Source organism: Prionailurus bengalensis, chromosome B2, assembly GCF_016509475.1.
Source record: "Prionailurus bengalensis isolate Pbe53 chromosome B2, Fcat_Pben_1.1_paternal_pri, whole genome shotgun sequence".
In the NCBI taxonomy this organism is placed as follows: domain Eukaryota; kingdom Metazoa; phylum Chordata; class Mammalia; order Carnivora; family Felidae; genus Prionailurus; species Prionailurus bengalensis.
Genome location: NC_057349.1, coordinates 35,441,863 through 35,460,315, shown reverse-complemented (window position 1 = coordinate 35,460,315; position 18,453 = coordinate 35,441,863). Strand labels below are relative to the sequence as shown.

At 42.4% G+C, this 18,453-nt stretch overlaps 1 protein-coding gene and 1 pseudogene across 2 annotated transcripts in view; one reads left to right on the top strand and one right to left on the bottom strand.

Moving 5' to 3' along the window:
- Positions 1-14,522: 14,522 nt before the first annotated feature.
- LOC122490455 lies at positions 14,523-16,689 on the top strand (annotated as a pseudogene).
- Positions 16,690-16,891: 202 nt separating this feature from the next.
- The window catches only part of RNF8 (ring finger protein 8), a 33,318-nt gene continuing 31,756 nt past the window's right edge, over positions 16,892-18,453 (bottom strand). For both annotated transcript variants that reach the window (XM_043591281.1, XM_043591282.1), the window contains one exon: positions 16,892-17,397. In XM_043591281.1, the coding sequence (XP_043447216.1) occupies positions 17,381-17,397 (17 nt within the window). In that variant the 3' untranslated portion in view covers positions 16,892-17,380. The remainder of the gene's footprint in view (positions 17,398-18,453) is intronic.

Genomic DNA, 18,453 nt, shown 5'->3' with positions numbered 1-18,453 from the left:
TTTTTATTCTTATTTTTATTTCTGGCTTCCTAAGCATTGCCCCATGTATGTGTAGTTTAGTAGTTAGCCACTGATCAGAAAAAGGTTATGCTTAAACACTTCAAGCAAGTGAGTCTTCTGTCCTCTACTGATAGATCTGTATACAGGTAGGGGAGTGAATTCAAAGTTGAAGTCATTTTCAAGTCTTATCCAGCTTTTACTTTCTGTTGGGCCCTTTTGTGTCTCCTCTGCACATACACATAGCCTCAGGGCTGGTCAACAGTTTGTTGTTAACTTGGGCCCTCTCTGATCTTCTCTGCATGCATGCAGCCTCGGTCTAGAACATGCTTGCCCCAACCCAAGACTACAGCCTCAAGCTAGCAGAGCCAATGGCCCCCCTCACTTGCCTGCCTCTGAGATTGTCACTTTCACCAACAACGCTGCTTGGTGTGGTAACTGTCCACTGCTCCAAACTGAGTAAGGCCCCAATGACCACAGCAGAGATGTTTCTGGTCCTGATTGCCCCCAAATTTTGAACTTCTGTGTCAAATAAACAGAGGAGAGTGATGGAACAGCCTCAGGCTAGAACACCACAGATTCCCACTATTCTTGCTGAAGTTCAGCAATTTTTCAAGCATAAATGCTTCTCAGATTGTTGTATGATTTTGTTTGGTTTCTGGGGAACCAAAATGGTTGTTTCTCTCCATTTTTCTTTTTGTCAACTATTGCTTTTGCACTAGTTTTTTCTTTTTTTTTTTTAATTTTAACGTTTATTTATTATTGAGAGACAGAACATGAGCGTGGGAGGGGCACAGAAGAGGAGAGACGCAGAATCTGAAGCAGGCTCCAGGCTCTGAACTGCTAGCACAGACAGAGCCCGACGTGGGGCTCGAACCCACAAACTGCGAGATCATGACCTGAGCCGAGGCCGGATGCTTAACCGACTGAGCTACCCAGGCACCCCTAGTTTTTTCTTTTTGTTGTTTTGGAGGAAATGATAGGCTGATCTTTTCACTTGGCGAAGTCCTGCCTCTAGTTTTATTAGTTTAAATGCTCAGTATTTTAGGGAGAAACAAGATACAAATACCACCTGCACAATATACTGTGTGTTTATGCCTTTACTCTAAAACATAGGCAATATACAAAAGGGAGTTTAAGGAGTAAAGTAAAAGAAAGAGCCTTTGCTACTCACAGAACTTATAACTGTATATACACCTATATCATGTGTTAGCAATAGTAAATTATCTCAAATAATATCCTGAGACAGTTACCTAAACTATTAGACATGCTTTAAACTGCCTAGTCCATACTTCTAGACTGCATTCTTGTTCACATTAAAGAGGGTCAAGGTGCCTTTTGGAGAGTTAAGAATTTGAGCTGTCTGGTTTGCAGAAGTTGAACCAATAACAGAAACAACTGACCTCCTTTGTTTGTTTGGTCAACAAAACAATTTTTGGTAGAAACTCCTAAAAAGCAACACAGATATCCGGGTTATCAATGGGAGGAAACATGTTAATCAACTAGGTGCAGAGTTGCCCCATGGCTGCTATACCCCACTATACCCCAAAGCTGCCCCATGGCAGCTATACCCCACTAATGTAAGTAGATGGCAGACTGTAATCATGTATTATCCAGTGGTAGATCTAAAAATACTATACTTCTAAAGTAAAGATGAGTAGAAATATTATTATGAAATGTCTACAGTAACTTTGATGTGATATGAAAATAGCTATGGTTTCAAGAAACAGACTCTTAACTACAGAGAGCAAATGATGGCTACCATAGGGGAAGGAAGGTAAGGGGATGGGTTAAATAAGTGACGGGGATTAAGGAGTGCACATGTTGCGATGAGCACTGGGTGATGTATGGAATTGTTGAATCACTATATCATATACTTGAAACTAATATTACACTGTGTTAGCTAACTGGAATTAAAATAAAAACTTAAAAAAAATAAACTAAAAACAAAAGAAAATAGCTATGGTTTCTATTGGTGATAAAGTCTTAGATAATTACTACTACTGGGGTTTGTTGCTTACTATATTAGTTTACCTACTGCTGTATAACAAATTTCCCCCAAATTTAGTAGCTTAAAACAACACTTATTATTTTAAACTATTTCTAGGGGTCAGGAATCTGAATTTAATATAATTAATTATATAATCTTAGAAATGTTATAAAGAAAAAGGAGGAATCTCAGAGCAGCTTAGCTCAGGGGTATCGCTTTGAGTCTCTCATGAAGTTGAAGTCTAGCAGATGGCCAGGACTACAACCATCTAAAGGCTTGGGGCACCTGGGTGGCTCAGTCCGTCAAGCCTCCAACTTCGGCTCAGGTCATGATCTCACACTCTGGGAGTTCAAGCTCCACGTCGGGCTCTGTGCTGACAGCTCAGAGCCTGGAGCCTGCTTCAGATTCTGTCTCCCTCTCTCTCTGCCCCTCCCCTGTTTATACTCGGTCTCTCTCTCTCATTCTTAAAAATAAGTAAACACACAAAAAAATTTTTTTAAAGGCTTGACTCGGCTGGAAGATCCACCTCCAAGCTCACTCATGTAGCTGTTGGCACAAACTTCACTTCCTCAATGAACCCTATTTCATTCTGGGTGGCAATTTGTCCAGCTGAAAAAAAAAATTATAATGCTAGCCTCCCTTGCATCTAGGTATGACTATATACGTTTTAGCCAATGATGTGTAAGTAGACGTTGTTGGGTAGAATTTCTAGGAAGTCTTAAAACTTCCCAGATGGTTCCTGTCTTGGACTATCAGTCAACCACTAATAAGAGTGAAGAAAAAGAAAAGAGCCTTATTCCTTAATAACAATAGAGCCTTGGGGCACCTGGGTGGCTTAGTCGGTTAAGCATCCGACTCTTGGTTTCGGCTCAGGTCATGATCTCATGGTTTGTGAGTATGAGCCCCACATCAGGCTCCATGCTGGGGGTGTGGAACCTGCTTGGGACTCTCTCTCTCTCTCTCTCTCTCTCTCTCCATCTTTCTCCTTCTCTCTCAAAATAAATAAACTTAAAAACAAAAAAGAAAATATCTTCTTAAAAAAAATAGAGCTTTCCTTTAGCTTCTTTTATGTGGGTGGAAAATGGCTTGTTTAGGGCCCTGTATTAGCCTAACCTAACTCTGATATGTATGTGTAATCTCATTTCACCCTCACAAAAACCCTGGGAAGAAATATTCTATTATCCTCATTTTATGGGAAGTAAATCAGAAGACAGAGTAGTTGACTAGCCCAAGCTCGTGTGCACAGTACAGGCTGTAGTGCTAAAATTCAAACTTAGGTGTGTCTGACTCCTTAGCTAGTGCTCATGACCTCCAGGCCGCATGGTTGTTTTGCAACATGGGCAATCTAAGTCCTCTGCAATAGCAATAATGGCAATAATAACAATACTTAACACCTGAGCTCTTGGCATGTACCAGGCATTATGCTATAGGCTGCATACTTATAATTTCATTTAATCTTCTACAACAACCCCTAGGAGAAAGACACCGTTATCCCCATTTTACAGATGAGGAAACTGACACTTGGAAATTTTAAGTCATTTGCCCATGACTCCAGCAGAAATGTAGATGGCCAAGACATGATCTCACATGTACTTTAGAAAGCTACCTTGGGATAAGGAGTAGAAAATGGACTGGAGAGGGAAAGAGCAAAGACCAGAGACTCATTTAGAAAGCTATCAAAAGATTTTGATGCCTGTCCCAGATACCAACTTCTAAGATGCACGGTATGTATGCTCTAAGGAAGTTCCTTATAAGAAGCCACCTGTAAGAGGGTAGGGCCTAGGACATGTCTGTCTCTCTGTTCCCTGAGCTTTATTGTTTTTAAAGTAATCTCTATGCCCAACATGGGGCTCAAACTCACAACCCCAAGATCAGGAGTTGCATGCTCTAACCAACCAAGCCCTCCAGGGGCCCCTCCCTGAGCTTATTTGGGGAGCTCCTTCCATTCCCTCTTGTCTCTCACTTCCTTTAGCTTCTGGAATGTCCACTCTCCCAGTCTCACAGAGTTTGTGAGGGAAGAAAATGGATGGAAGAGAAGAGGTGATAAACCTATTTGCTTCAGGATGTTATGAACTTAAAAGAGAACCTCGGTGGGTGGGGGCAAAAGAGGGAAGGAAGGGAACCATCAATCAACAGTTCAACCTGTTGCTCACTACTCAGTAGAGACCTTTGAGGAGCCATCCAAATTCTATAACCAGAACAGGTCAGAGTGGGAAGTGCCCTCTTATCTGTTAGAAGAGGTAGGGTAACTGGCTAAAGGTCATAGAGTAAATTAAAAAAATAGACTCGAAACTCATACTCTTTTCCTCATCACATTTGCTACCCAGACAAGTAATGGACCCTGATGCTAACTCAAATCAAAAGAAAATGATTTGGAAGGATATAGGCTAGCTCAGAGAATTGAGGCAAGGCTGAACCAGGCTATGTCAGCTTTCTGACTTAGTAGTAGAAATGGATTCTGGGCACATTACTTAGAGAAGGAATATATTGACAGGATTGAAAGAATATATCAGAAGAGGCTTGGCAGCTATGCAGCCAGGAATAATACCCCAAATTTGTACTACAGAACCAGTTTGGTGAAGTCACTTCTGCCCCTAGTACCTGGGCACACCTGCCCCTAGTACCTGGGCACACATACCAAAGTTTGCATGGCAAATGCCTTTGATCATGGATAATGCTGAGCACCACTGCCACAACTGTTTCTAGAAACTGGACTCATGAGCCACCGTCTTCACAGAACCATGATTTTGCTGGTCCCAGCTTTTTTGGATCACATTTCCCATTCACAGCTTGAATGTGTCCAATTAATGGATCCTTGTCATGTGTACAGCTCTAGCTGCAAAGGATTCTGGGAAAGTTAAGTATCTGGTATTTTCAGCTTCCTTGTGAAGAGGTGGGCTTTGCTTCATAAGGAAGAGAACTAGTTAAAAATAAGAAAGTAGTTCAGGTGCTAGATAGCCAAAGAAAGGACAAATGTAGGTGGAACAGTTGCAGGAAAAGGACAGGAACCAAAGATTTTTGTAACAGCATTTTAAAATAATGCTTGGGGCACCTGGGTGGTTCAGTTGGTTAAGTGTCTGACTGACTTCAGCTCAGATCGTGATCTCACAGTCCGTGAGTTTGCTCTGTGCTGACAGCTCAAAGCCTGGAACCCGCTTCTGATTCTGTGTCTCCCTCTCTCTCTGTTCCTCCCCAGCTCGTGCTGTCAATCTCTGTCTCTCAAAAATAAATGAATGTTAAAAAAAATTTTGTTTTTGGGGCGCCTGGGTGGCGCAGTCGGTTGAGCGTCGGACTTCGGCCGGGTCACGATCTCGCGGTCCGTGAGTTCGAGCCCCGCGTCAGGCTCTGGGCTGATGGCTCAGAGCCTGGAGCCTGTTTCCGATTCTGTGTCTCCCTCTCTCTCTGCCCCTCCCCCGTTCATGCTCTGTCTCTCTGTCCCAAAAATAAATAAACGTTGAAAAAAATTTGTTTTAAATAAAATAATGCTTAATTTGTTCCTACTGTTGCAGCTGGAGATTAAGAGAGAAAGAATGGGAGATTAGGGGTCCATAAAGATATACTCAAAAATGAACAGTTCTTATAAATATATTTAATAACATTTTAAATTAATATACTATGAGAATATACACATAAGAACAGAACATTTATATATATATATATATAAATACACATAATTTTTTTTCAATTAACATACAATGTTATACTCAGTGCTCATCATGGTAAGCATACTCTTAACCCCCTTTATCTGTATCAATACCCCCATCCACCTCCCCTCTGGTAATGATCCGTTTGTTCTCTGTAGTTAAGGGTCCATTTTTTGGTTTGTCTTTTTTTTTTCCTTTGTTCTTTTGTTTCTTAAATTCCACAGGATATGAATGAAATCATATCCTATTTGTCTTTCTCTGACTTATTTCACTTAGCATTATACTCTCTAGATCCACCCATGTTGTTGCAAATGACAAGATTTCATTCTTTTTTATGGCTGAGTAATATTCTATTGCTGAGTAGTATTCTACACCACATATATTCATATACACCACATCTTCTTTATCCATTCATCTATCAATGGCTACTTGGGCTGCTTCCATAATTTGGCTATTGTAAATAATGCTGCAATAAACATAGGGGTACATATATCTTTTTGAATTAGCGTTTTTGTATTCTTTGGGTAAATACCCAGTAGTGAAATTATTGGATCATATGGTAATTCTATTTTTAACTTTTTGAGGACCTCCATGCTGTTTTCCACAGTGGCTGCAAACTTCCACAGTTTGCATTGCCACCAACAGTGCATGACGGTTCCCTTTTTTCTACATCTTTGCCAACACCTGTTTCTTGTTTTTAATTTTAGCCATTCTGACAGGTGTGAGGTGATATCTCACTGTGGCTTCAATTTGCATTTCCCTGATGGTGAGTGATGTTGAGCATCCTTTCACGCGTCTGTTGGCCATCGGTATCTCTTCTTTGGAGAAATATCTGTTCATGTCTTCTGCCCATTTTTAAATTGGATTACTTGTGGGGGGGTTGGTGTTGACTTGTATAAGTTCTTTATATATTTTGGATACTAACCCTTTATTGGATTTGTTATTTGCAAATATCTTCTCCCATTCAGTAGGCTGTCTTCTAGTTTTGCTGACTGTTTCCTTGCTGTGCAGCTTATTTTGATGCAGTCCCAACAGTTTATTTTTGCTTTTGTTTCCTTTACCTCAGAAGATATATCTAGAAAAATGTTGCTATGGCTGATGTCAGAGAAATTACTGCTTGCACTCTTTTCTAGGATGTTTATGGTTTCAGGTCTCTCACATTTAGGCCCTTAATCCATTTGAATGTATTTTTGTGTATGGTGTAAGAAAGTGGTCCAGTTTTCCCAATACCATTTGTTGAAGAGACTTTTTCCCATTGCATATTCTTGCCTCCTTTGTCGAAGATTAATTGGCCATATAATTCTGGGTTTATTTCTGGGCTTTCTATTCTGTCCCATTGATCTATGCATCTGTTTTTGTGCCATACTGGCACAGTACCATAGTGGCTTTGATTACTACAGCTTTGTAGTATAACTTGAAATCTTGGGGCTGTGATACCTCCAATTTTGCTCTTATTTTTCAAGATTGCTATGGCTATTTGGGGTCTTTTGTGGTCCTATACAAATTTTAGGGTTATCTGTTCTTAAATGAATTTCTATGTCATAAATTATAAATTTCTTAATTATTAAATTTATTGTACACATATAATGGCAATAAACTATTTTATAAATAAAAATATTATATTTAAGAAAAGCGTTCAAGATTATTTCCATAAAGGAGAGTGCTCATAGGGCAAAGCCCATCATTTTATTTTGGGATGAGGACATCCATGTTTGGTTGTAGAACTGTTCCCGCCTTTAAATATTAAATCCACACATCAATTCTCTCACTTCTAGCTCTTTCCTTCACATCCAATTCCGTGACTTTGCAGATACCCACTCCAGGCTCTAAACTCATCTACTTTCTACATGCCACCTCCCTGCTTTCTTCATTTTCCACTCCAATCAGTCTTGAATCCAAGGTCATCCCCTCTTCATCCCCATGACACCCTCTTATCAAAATCCCAACCCTGAATCCATGCAGCTCCATTTTCTCCAGACAGAGGAAGCTGAGCCATGCCAGGCTAAAACCACACAAAAGTACCTACTGGTGCCACAAGACATCCAGGCACACGCCTTGTCCACACACAGCCCAGCAGTTATTTCAAATCTTCTCCATCTTCTTCCAATATTCAATCTCAACACTTCCCCTTTCCTTCACTCTAGTCAGAGAAGATCCTTTCCAACTTCATGAAATACATCAAAACCATCATTAGAAAAAGCCCTCAACTTCTACCATATTTTCAGACTTTTCTCTCCAACTGCATCCTTTTTTCTTCTTCTTCCCTTGAAATATTTCTCACTCACTTCCTAATGCAGAGCAAATGGTTGTTTCGCCCCCACCGCGTCACTAAAACTGCTCTTCCAATGACCTCCTAGTTGCTAAACCCATTGATATTTTCAGTTCTTATCTTACTTGACCAACAGCAACCTTTAGCCCTGTTAACCACTCCCAAATTCCTGAAATGTTGCCTTGCTGTACTAGTTAGTGTTCTCCAGAGTAACAGAGCCAACAATAGGATATAGGTAGGTAGGTAGGTAGGCAGGCAGATAGATAAATTGATTGATTGATTGAGTATAAGGAAATAGCTCATGTGATTATGGAGGCTGACAAATCCCAAGGTCTGCTGTTGGCAAGCTGGAAACTCAAGACAGCTGACAGTGTAATTCCAGTCTGAAGGCCTGCAGGCTAGAGACCCAGGAAGGGCTGATGTTTCAGTCTGAGTCCAAAGGCAGGAAAAGAAAACCCTTGTCCCAGCTCAAGGAAGTACAGCAGGAGGTAAGTCCTTCTCACTTACCAGGTCAGCGTTTTGTTCTATTCAGCTTATTTGATGAGGATTCCCACATTGGACAGGGCAATCTGCTTTACTCAGTGCACTGATTCAAATGTTAACTTCATCCAGAAGCACTCTCACAGGCACTCAGAATAGGGTTTGACTGAATGTCTGGTACCTCATGGCCCAATCAAGTTGACACACAAAATTAACCATCACATTTGCCCTCTGAGATACGTCACCATTTACTTCTCCTACCTTTGGCCTACTACCCTTTCTTGGTCTCTGTAGGTGGCTCCCCTTGTATGTCAGTGGTCCTCAGCGTTCTGTTTGGGGTATTTTCCCCTTCAGCCTACTCTCCATGGGGGATTTTATTCTCTCTTATGATCCCAGTAACCATCTGTACACATTTGTATTACTAGCCAGGTCTCACGTCTGAGCTCTCAGCTCTATGTTGAGAAGCCTTGAAGTCCTCATGAGTCACATCATGTTGTCCATCCCAGAGCAATAGCTGTCTCATGTCCTGATGTGGGTAGCAATTTCATAAGATCATTTGATGGGGCATTTTTGTCACAAGTGTCAACCACAACGCTTACTTGAGTACACTTAACACATGGATTTTTCCACAACTGTGTGTGAAAGGTCTTAAATCAACAGCTCTTCTGCTCCAGCACTTATGGTTTCCCAGTTTGTAAATATTTATCTTGACAGCCAATTTAGTGGATGTTGGAATGGCTGTAGCTCTGATATCATGTAGTATGCTTCTTGCCTTCGGGTATCATGATAAATTCTCAAATCCGCCTGATAACAGTTGAATTCCTCAAAGCAGCTATCGAGGCCCACTTTAATGACTTCCAACCATTGCTCTGGAAGATAATGTCCAGAAGATTCTGTGGCAGAAAAATTTAAATGTGTGTGGTCCATGGAGGGGAGTATATAATTAGCATGTGTAGGGACTTTGTAGTCACTCCATGCAATTTTCTTTTCAGCATTTTCAAATTCAACAATCCCCCCAAAACAAATTCATGCTTGACTAATATCTTCCCCCAAATATTTTCCTCTTCCTGAGTTATTTCCAAGGCAGAAACCCAGTCATCACCCTTAACTCCAGGATCTCCCTCATCCCCACATCCAATCAATCAGAAGTCTTGCTCAATACACCTGCTAAATATCTGTGAAATCTTCCACTTCTCCCCACCCACACTACCAATGCCTTACTTAATTCAGGCCATCTAACCTCTTGTGAGGATTATTGGAATTGCTTAAATGGCCTCCCTGGATACCCTCTGTCTTCCCCACTCTAACCTACCCTCCACACAGCAACCAGACTGATCTTCCCAAGACAGAGGAAAATGTCACTCCCCCCAATTATAACCTCCAATGATTGCTCACTGTTCTTAGGATAAAACTCCATAATAGGGGCTGATCACTTCAGCCGCATTTTCTCCTTTCCACTAATTTGTGTGCCCTTGAGCAAGCGAGTTAACTTCTTATTCCCTCCATTTTCTCAAATATAACATGGAATCATAACAGATTTGTTACAAGAGTTAATTCCTCTAAAGTGATAGTAACAATGTTCAACACATGTTATTGAGATATTGTTAGCTTATATTATTACATCTCTTTAGGAACTCTACAATCCAGCCACACAGAATGCGTTTCACTTCCGCAAGAAGGCCATGCTCTCTCTCACCTCCCTGGCTTCCCACTCTTGTCTACCCAGAATACTTCCTTCTCCACCCAACCCCCAGTCCTCTCCTCTCCTCATCCGTAACCTGGTGATCCCTAGTTGTCCTTCAGGTCTTAGCTTAGATATCTAATGCTCTAGAAGGCATTCTATGTCCTTAGTCTGAGCTGGCTGCCCCCTTTCTGTGTTCTCTTGGTTCCCAGTACTATTTCTACTTAAACCTTAACCACCTGTTACTGTCTGTTCTCTAGGACAAGTCCTATAAAGTCAGAACTGTGGTAATGCTAGAATCTAGCACAGTGCCTGGCATGTAGTAGGTATTCAGTAAATACTTGTGGAATGAATGAATGCTGAGAACTATGCCAGGGGTTCAGAAGCTAACTTCTTAGAAGGAGTTAGATAGCTCCAAAAGGGCAGGGGAAAATGAAAAATCTGGCCCCCTCATATTTAGGCAACTGAAGGGGAGGTAATAGAGATTCTGTTTTCCATTTCCCAAATTTCAGGACCTGTTGCAGAAGGGTGAGGAGGTTCTTCAAGTGGAAGTAGGAAGATAGCCGTTGCTGCTCTGTGAGGGTTGCACACTTGGAGACAAGATCTCATGACTAGAGACGTTCATTGGGAAATCAGCCCGCTCACAAGGTCAGGCCTTAAGTCGTACCTGGTGGCCTGAGTCAAGGGCACTGCCATCTCCAAAGTCACACCATGCCTGGGAAGGATTCTTCCAAAAATCATTAGGATGCTACCTAGGACAACCTGTGCCCGTGCTGCAAGAAACCAAAGGTGGCTTATAATCCCAAGAGGGAGGACTAATATCCAGAATCGTGTGGCTCAGGATGAAGTGCAGTTCACACCACCCAGCAACAAGGCTCCAGCCCTGGAGAGATGCCCAGTACCCCAGCCACGGTGCCTATTCCCAATCACTGTTAAAGGACTCCTGTAGGAAGATGGCTTGAGTAAGCATGATGGGGCATACTGACTGATGGCCCTGCTGAGGACTGAGACTCTGCTGCTGTTGATTATATCCCTGTCCTCCACCAAGCATCCAATTGCATTCAATGGCTATGGGAACGCAGGTCACTAAAGAAGTGGGGATGCAGCGGGTGGTGCAGCCTCTGTCTTCTCCCTGGACCTCTGGGATTAGGCCTAGGCCCCTATGGCTACGGGACTGGTGGTCAGCAGCCATTTTGTTGAGAAACTGGAGATTCTTAAAGTGTCAGTGATTCCAAAGATGACTAAGTGTGGCCTAGAGTAGTGGGGAGGGCCGTTCTGCCTCTGCACGCACACCACTACCATCCTGGAGCAATTCTAGAGAACCAGGAAGGAGACAGCACCCTTGGCCTGACCAGTGGCTTTTTCAGCAGAAACTGGGAAGACCTGGAGTGAGAAGGCCTTCGGAATCAACCATGTTGGGAGGTGCCAGTGATGTTTTGGTAAATATTTTAACTGGCTATCCCAGCGGGGGCGAGGGCTCTGATTTGTGGCATTTTGCCAATTTCCATGGTATAAATAATCCCACCGTGACTGATTTCAGACTACCAAACATGACGTCGCTGAATGTAGAATTAGGAACAGACACACACAATCAGCTCCTGAGAGCCAGGGCAGCACAGGGAGAAGCCTGCGTAAGGAGGTGAGGAACCAAGAAGAGCTACAAGGTCAGGAGAGTCCTCACAGCTAGGCATAAACTCACAAAGGCACATGTCCTGAAAATCTGCCCACTATCACCCACCAACTAGGTTAAGTTTGGTGTCAATGCTCACTTCAGAAACATTTGGCTGTGCCTACCCGGGCTGAAGTAGTGTCACCTGAAGCTCCCTCAGTGGTCACCCAGGTGACTGCCTGCATAAAACTGTGGTCGTCTTAGGTAGTTCAGAGGGGGTTCTTCAGGGCCTGCCTTCCATGCTGTGAGGGCCCAAACTTGCCTAGAGATGCCCTTGAAGGCCCCTCGAAAGAGCTGGTCCCTACATCCTAAGGGGTGGTAAATAGATGGAGGACCCTCTGGTCCTCCCACACCCCAGGTCCTCAAGGTGTGAAATTCCAGCTTCATATCTTGCAGTGGATCCAGTCCCGGCCTACAGGCTCTTTGTTTGAGGAATATGAAAACACATCCAACATACTAGCTCCACAGGCAGCACTGCTAAATCTGGCAAAACCTTTGTGGGAAGGTTTTGACCTTTTGACCCCTCCCAGAACAGACTATAGGCTCACAGCAGCTTTTTTGCTTTTTCAGTGCCATACCCCAAACACCTAGAACTGTGCCTAGTAAAAAAATGGGCATTCAGTAACTATTGCTGAACTTACTGAAAACATCCAGAATTCAAATGGCCACTCTATGACAAAAAAGTTACATCAGATTTAAGTATTCACAGAACCCAAAGGGAAGTGGGTAGCAGAGACAGTGGGTCTGGAAATTAGATCTGAGGTGGGGATCTGGGTTAGACTTTGGTAAAGCAACCACAAACAGAAAATAACGCCTGGAGATTACATTAGTGAGCTCTGGCAACCCACAATGGGTACATTGCTTGGGGATGCTGCAGGCAAAAGAATTAGAGCCATGTATTTATTGAGCACCTACTACAGATTCAGCCCTTTCCTGGGATTCATATGCTCTTCTAAACATGACAAAAAATCAAAAAATAGGCTCAGTCAGTTGAGCATCTGACTCTTGATTTCGGCTCAGGTCATGATTCCAGGGTCATGGGATCAAGCCCCACATTGGGCTCCACACTGAGCATGGATTTTCTCTCTCTCTGTCTCTGTCTCTGTCTCTCTCCCCTTCTGCCCCTCACCCCCACTCATGCTCTCTCTCTAAAAGAAAAAAGAAAAAAATTTTAAAAACGCAATAAAATCAGTTGAACAAGACAGTTCATTACTTTTCATCGATACAAGCTCAATACAGTACACCAATCTTCTCCCCAGAAGCCCCTATTCTTACGGCCTCAACTCTCATTTATCAAAAAAGCTAAAAGAATTGACCAAGTGGGAAGTTCAGAACAAGCCCTTGGCCTACTGTTACCAGTGGCAGCATTCTGCTCAAATCAGGCCCTGCACCTGTTAACAAGACTGCATCTCTTAGATTAGGGACAGTGATTACATGATTCTCTTAACTTTCTTAATTCTTAGGTTAGGACCACAATGCAAATTAGATGTTCCTTCTCTTAATTTTTGTGTCGAATAGAGTTAATTGTAGGATTCTTTAGAGGCTTAGAATGTGTTGTTGCAAAGAACATACTTAGGGCATCCCTAAGTTTCTAGGTTATCTTTAGACGTCAAGTGGGGAGATTTTATCCAGAGTCAGGATGTTAAAAGCTAATGGGTGGCTGGAGAGAATTGTCCATTCCAGGCACTCTTGCAGCTATGATGACTGCCTGGATAGTCCAGAGGAAAAAAGCGGTGAGAGAGAAGGGCTGGAGACAACGAGAGGATTTATGTCTTTCTGTAAAAACAGCAGCTTCCAATCAGAGAAACAGATGACGAGTATCCAGCTACCTAACCCTGCCTGGGCAGTCGGATTGCTGAGATGAAGCAAGCATGCTTAGAGGTAGAGTAAGCCCTTTCTAGGTTAACGTAATCAGATGTATATGGGACACCTGCCACTCATTGCAAAGTGCTTCACAGAGCTAGCTGGCTGCATTCATCTGTGTAATAAAGCCAGAATCTGAAACAAACCCTTTACCCAGTTTCTCAGAGCCCTGTTGTCGAGAACATGCCTTTAATTAGAGCTAGACTACACAGTAATGGGGCTCAGCTATACTGTGGTTTGGTGCTGCAGGCAGAAAAGTTACCATGTGTTTTTCTAGGCAAGCAAAATGTAGATGATGTTTAGTATCAGATATCTCTCCAGGGGAAGAACATACTGTAGCTCAGAGAAATAATGCAAAAGTTTGGGTTAGTTTTTGGTTTGTCTTTTAAAAATAGAACATTCAGATTTTTGTTTGTGAGCAGTGCAATAACTGGGATAATTATTTAGGCCTCACAATAGCACATCAGGACATTCAAGGGATGAAGAAACGGAGGCCCGGAGAGATTGACTAACTTGCTCAAGGTCACATAGTTACAAATGGCAGGACTGGGATTCAAACCCAGCTAGTCTGACTTCCAAATGTTAAGTTTTCTTTTTCTTAGGTCTGTATTTAAGAGCTTACTTTCTTAACCTGTGTTAAGAACATGGTTCTTGAGAAGAACATGGTGTTCTGAAGGGAGAGGCTGTAAGTCACCCTGTGTGCAGGCGGAGGAGGGAATGGTCAGTCTGTGAGATTAGTCTTTGGCAGATGGCTTTCAGGCTCTTCCAGTCAAGATGTTTCTTCTTCAAGGATCTTTGCTCTAATGATAAGAGTGTTCACTGCAGCATTGTTGTTGTTTTTATTTTTTTTAGCATTGTTTTTTTAAGAGTAAAAAGTGGGATGCACTGATCCATAACAAGCCCAACAGCTCTTGGCAGTCCTACGGCTCATGTCGGTTACCATGGAACCTTGGAAGGTTGCCACCACCACCACTGGGGGCAAGGAGATACAAAAGTGTGAGAACCTCAAAATGAGACAACGTATTTGTAAATACCTAAACCAACCAACCAACCAACAATGCTGTGGCAAGAACCAGATAACTGTACAAACTACACAGTTCATGCTCTGTTTTCTAGCGCCCAAGACAACTTATAAGGATTTCTGTGGCAATGTGAAACATATTTTACTGGAAACGAGGTTGATTTTCTCAAGCTCCCAAATGTAAATGTAAATGGCTATTCATTCAAAGTAATAGTTGCACTGTCTTCTCCTTGAATGGTTGGGAGACCAATTTTATCTTAGATAGTCTGCCTTAGGTTTACTTTTGTGCTGTAGTGTTTTGTGGAATTGAGAGCCTAATTGATTTCATCCTAATTTCAGCGCAGATTGTAGGAACTTCAGATGGAAGTAGTTATGTTATAGATTCTTATGGAACCAGACTTAAAAGACTATCACTAATGAAACATTTAGGAAAATAGTTACCACCATAAATTTATTTACTTATTTATTTAACCATAAATTTTTAAAAAAGAAACACTGACCTTCCTTGATTTTTAAATTTTTTAAATTTAAAAAAAAATGTTTATTTTTGACAGAGAGAGAGTGAGCACAAGCAAGGGAGGGACACAGAGGGAGACAGAGGATCTGAAGCTGGCTCTGCACTGAGAGTGGAGAGCCTGATGTGGGGCTTGAACTCACTAACTGGGGGATCATGACTTGAGCTGAAGTCAGATCCTGAACCGACTGAGCCACCCAGAGGCCCCCAACCGCTTTGATTTTAAAAGAGAACTCCTAGTATGTGGATTTCCAAACTTTCCTTTTTTCCTTCCTTGCATAACATCTTATGGGTTCTATGGAATTTTTTGTTATTTTTGCTTTGTTGTTTTAAAGTATATAGTCCGAGATTTATTTAATAGGATTTTGAGAGCTGTATGAAAAAAAAGGAAGTAAAAGGTTTAAAGCAACCTAGACCAAAAACAGACTGGAAAAACAAACTACGGTACAAACACACAATGGAATAATGGGAAGATATAACTAAGAAACAGCAAGTTCCTCATGTTCTGATATGGAACCATCACAAAGGTATATCTGAAAGAAGCAAGGTATACAGAGTGTAGAGTCTCTCATAATTCATGTGAAAGAAGGGAAAAGACTATGTGTATGTTTGCTTGTACAGTCAGAGATGTCTCGAAAGGTACCCAAAGAACTAGTAACACCCATCACCTCAGTGCAGGGAAGTGGTCACTGGGGGGCAAGGGTGACAGGCTTCTCACTTTAGGTCCTTCTGTGCCTTCTGATTTTAAGGTATGTGACCATATTACCTATTCAAAAAATGTAGATCTGCACTCTTCTAAAAGTGAATGTGTGAGCTTAAAAAACCAAATATACAAAAATTTATACATGCTCACGCCACCATATAAACAGAACACATGTACACGGAAAGTCAGTGTTGCAAATCTACCACCCCTAGAAAGCTGGTGAGTCAACAGTTATCAATCCTTAATGAAAACACAGGGGTATAAATAAAGCATACAAAGTATGATTCTCCAGGTAGACAGTAAAAAGGGAGAGGAAAATACCTTTCCATCTGGAAGCAAATTGCTGAACGACATAATGCGCAGTTTCATAATCTTACTAGAGAGCTCCTCGTTTCAAATGACTACTCTTCAGCTTCCTGCATCTTCCCTCATTCTCCTCACTGGTAACCAAGGAGACCACAGGTTTTCCTAAGCTTCTATCTCCCAAACATCAAACTAGTTTTCTTTCTGTTTAAAAAGGAGAAGCAGTAAAAGATAAATGATTTTTAATAATAAATAAATAATAAATTAATTAATTAATTAATACCACGTTCTCATAAAACCATTGCCCTTGTTTTCTGACACCGGGTAAAATAGATTTGGGAAGTGCCTGGCTGGCTCAGTTGGTGGAACATGCCATTCTTGAACTCAGGGTCATAAGTTTGAGCCCCATGTTGGGTGTGGGGTTTACTTAAAAAATATATATAATAATAATAATTAATAAATAAAATAGTTTGGGAACCACTTCTAAACCTCAGCTGAAAGAGGAAACCAACCCTGTTTCAAAACCAGGTAAACAGTGACCCACCTCTGGAATGAAAAGGAAAAACAACAGTCAGGGCCTTAACAGAGCCCGTCTGCGATGGTCATGATCTTGGGCTTGGCTTCTTATGCTGACATTCACTTGAGTCTATCATCTGATACAGTCACTTTCTTGGTTGCAATTTATGAGCTGCCAGTGTTTACTTGTGAGACTGTGTGGGAGCTGGAAGGGAAGAAGATAAATACACCAAAGCCCAGCTGCACAACTGATAGGCTTTACATTTTATTTCCAGGAAATGACATCTTGTTTTCACAAAGAGGTATGCCATCTTCTCCAAGAGAAGCTGTCTTAGCTTTTAGGGGCAGCCGTAAGGGTACACCCAACCCGTCCAAAACAAATGTCGACAGAGGTGCTTCTGAGGTACCAAAACAGTAACAACAACAATAAATTTAAAAAGCAGAACAGAAATACATAACCCATTCAACGCGCAGTGAAGCCGAGTCTATTGAGTACCCTGAAGCAGTCAGTGCGGTGAGGACCAGTGGCTCTTCAGACAATGGTGGCCGCAAGGCTGGCCGACATGGAGGCTCAGGAGGACTTCCTAACTCAGTCTCTGTCCCACGTGGCTCCATCCCATGCTCTATCTCAGAGCGGCCCAAGACCTGTCCACAGAGAATCCTCTAGACCATCCCAAGCTCCAAGCTCCCACTGCCTGGCAGTCCTTCGAATGCCCCTGGAGCATGGTCTTCAGGACAGTCTCTTTGCTTTGAAGAGAAAGAAAAGAGAATTAAAGGAGGAGCCTGCATTTCCCTGGCCTGGCCTCCCTGCTGCCACGCTCCACCTCTTCCCCACACAGTGAACCAAGAAAACAGACCTCAGAGTACATCACTCTGTTCAGAGCCTGATCCTCATTCGTCCCAAGAGTAAGAGTTCAAGTCCCATTCCTTCCAAAGGCCCCTGAGGTCCTACAAAATCTATGCTGCCCCACCTCCTAGTCCTCCCCCATCACACGCTCCATTCCAGCCACACCGACAGCTTCGCTGCCCCTCCACCTCCCCAAGTGCACTCCCCACGTGACACTCTTCCCCATGTGGCAACACGGCTGCTGCCTTCAGGGCTTTACTCTAGTACTGCCTTATTGGTGATGCCTTCCTAGGCTACCTTATCAAAAATGGCAATGCTCTTCCCATCACTCCCTGATCCCTTGCTTTGTTTTTCTCCATAGCACTAATCACATCAAACTTATTAGATTTTCACTTCTCTTTCTATTTCTGGAACCTAGAGCAGCTTGGCACAAAGCTGGCCCTCAATGAACATGTGTTGGAGAATGAAGGAATTATATACACAGCACTAGGCAGGGAGAGGTGGGGACAGTGGGGGTGAGAGGAACAATTTACTGCTATTTACTGTTTCTGCTTCCTCAATTCGGGGAAGCAGGGATCCTGGCCTAAGGACACAACAAACCCACCAAGGAGACTGTCCCCTTCCCTGAGACTGAGGTCCTAAAGACTTGGTAGGAGGACTGAAAGGATTGTAAAAGTTCCTTTTCTCCACTTGTGGGCAGCCTTAGAGAGCTGAGAGAGCCAAGCAAGACTCTCTTGCGTGCAGCTAATGGCCTCACCTAGTAGCTCACAGAAAAATACAGAAGCCACAAAAAAGAAATTCTCTCAAGCAAATTTCCTTGCCCACCCTCCCACATGAAGCCCTTCTCTCTAGAAGACAGGATGTACCCTTTCACTTAAAAAAACCTTGTTTTAATGTTTTATTTATTTTTGAGAGAGAAAGAGCGCAAGCAGGGGGTGGGGGCCGAGAGACGGACA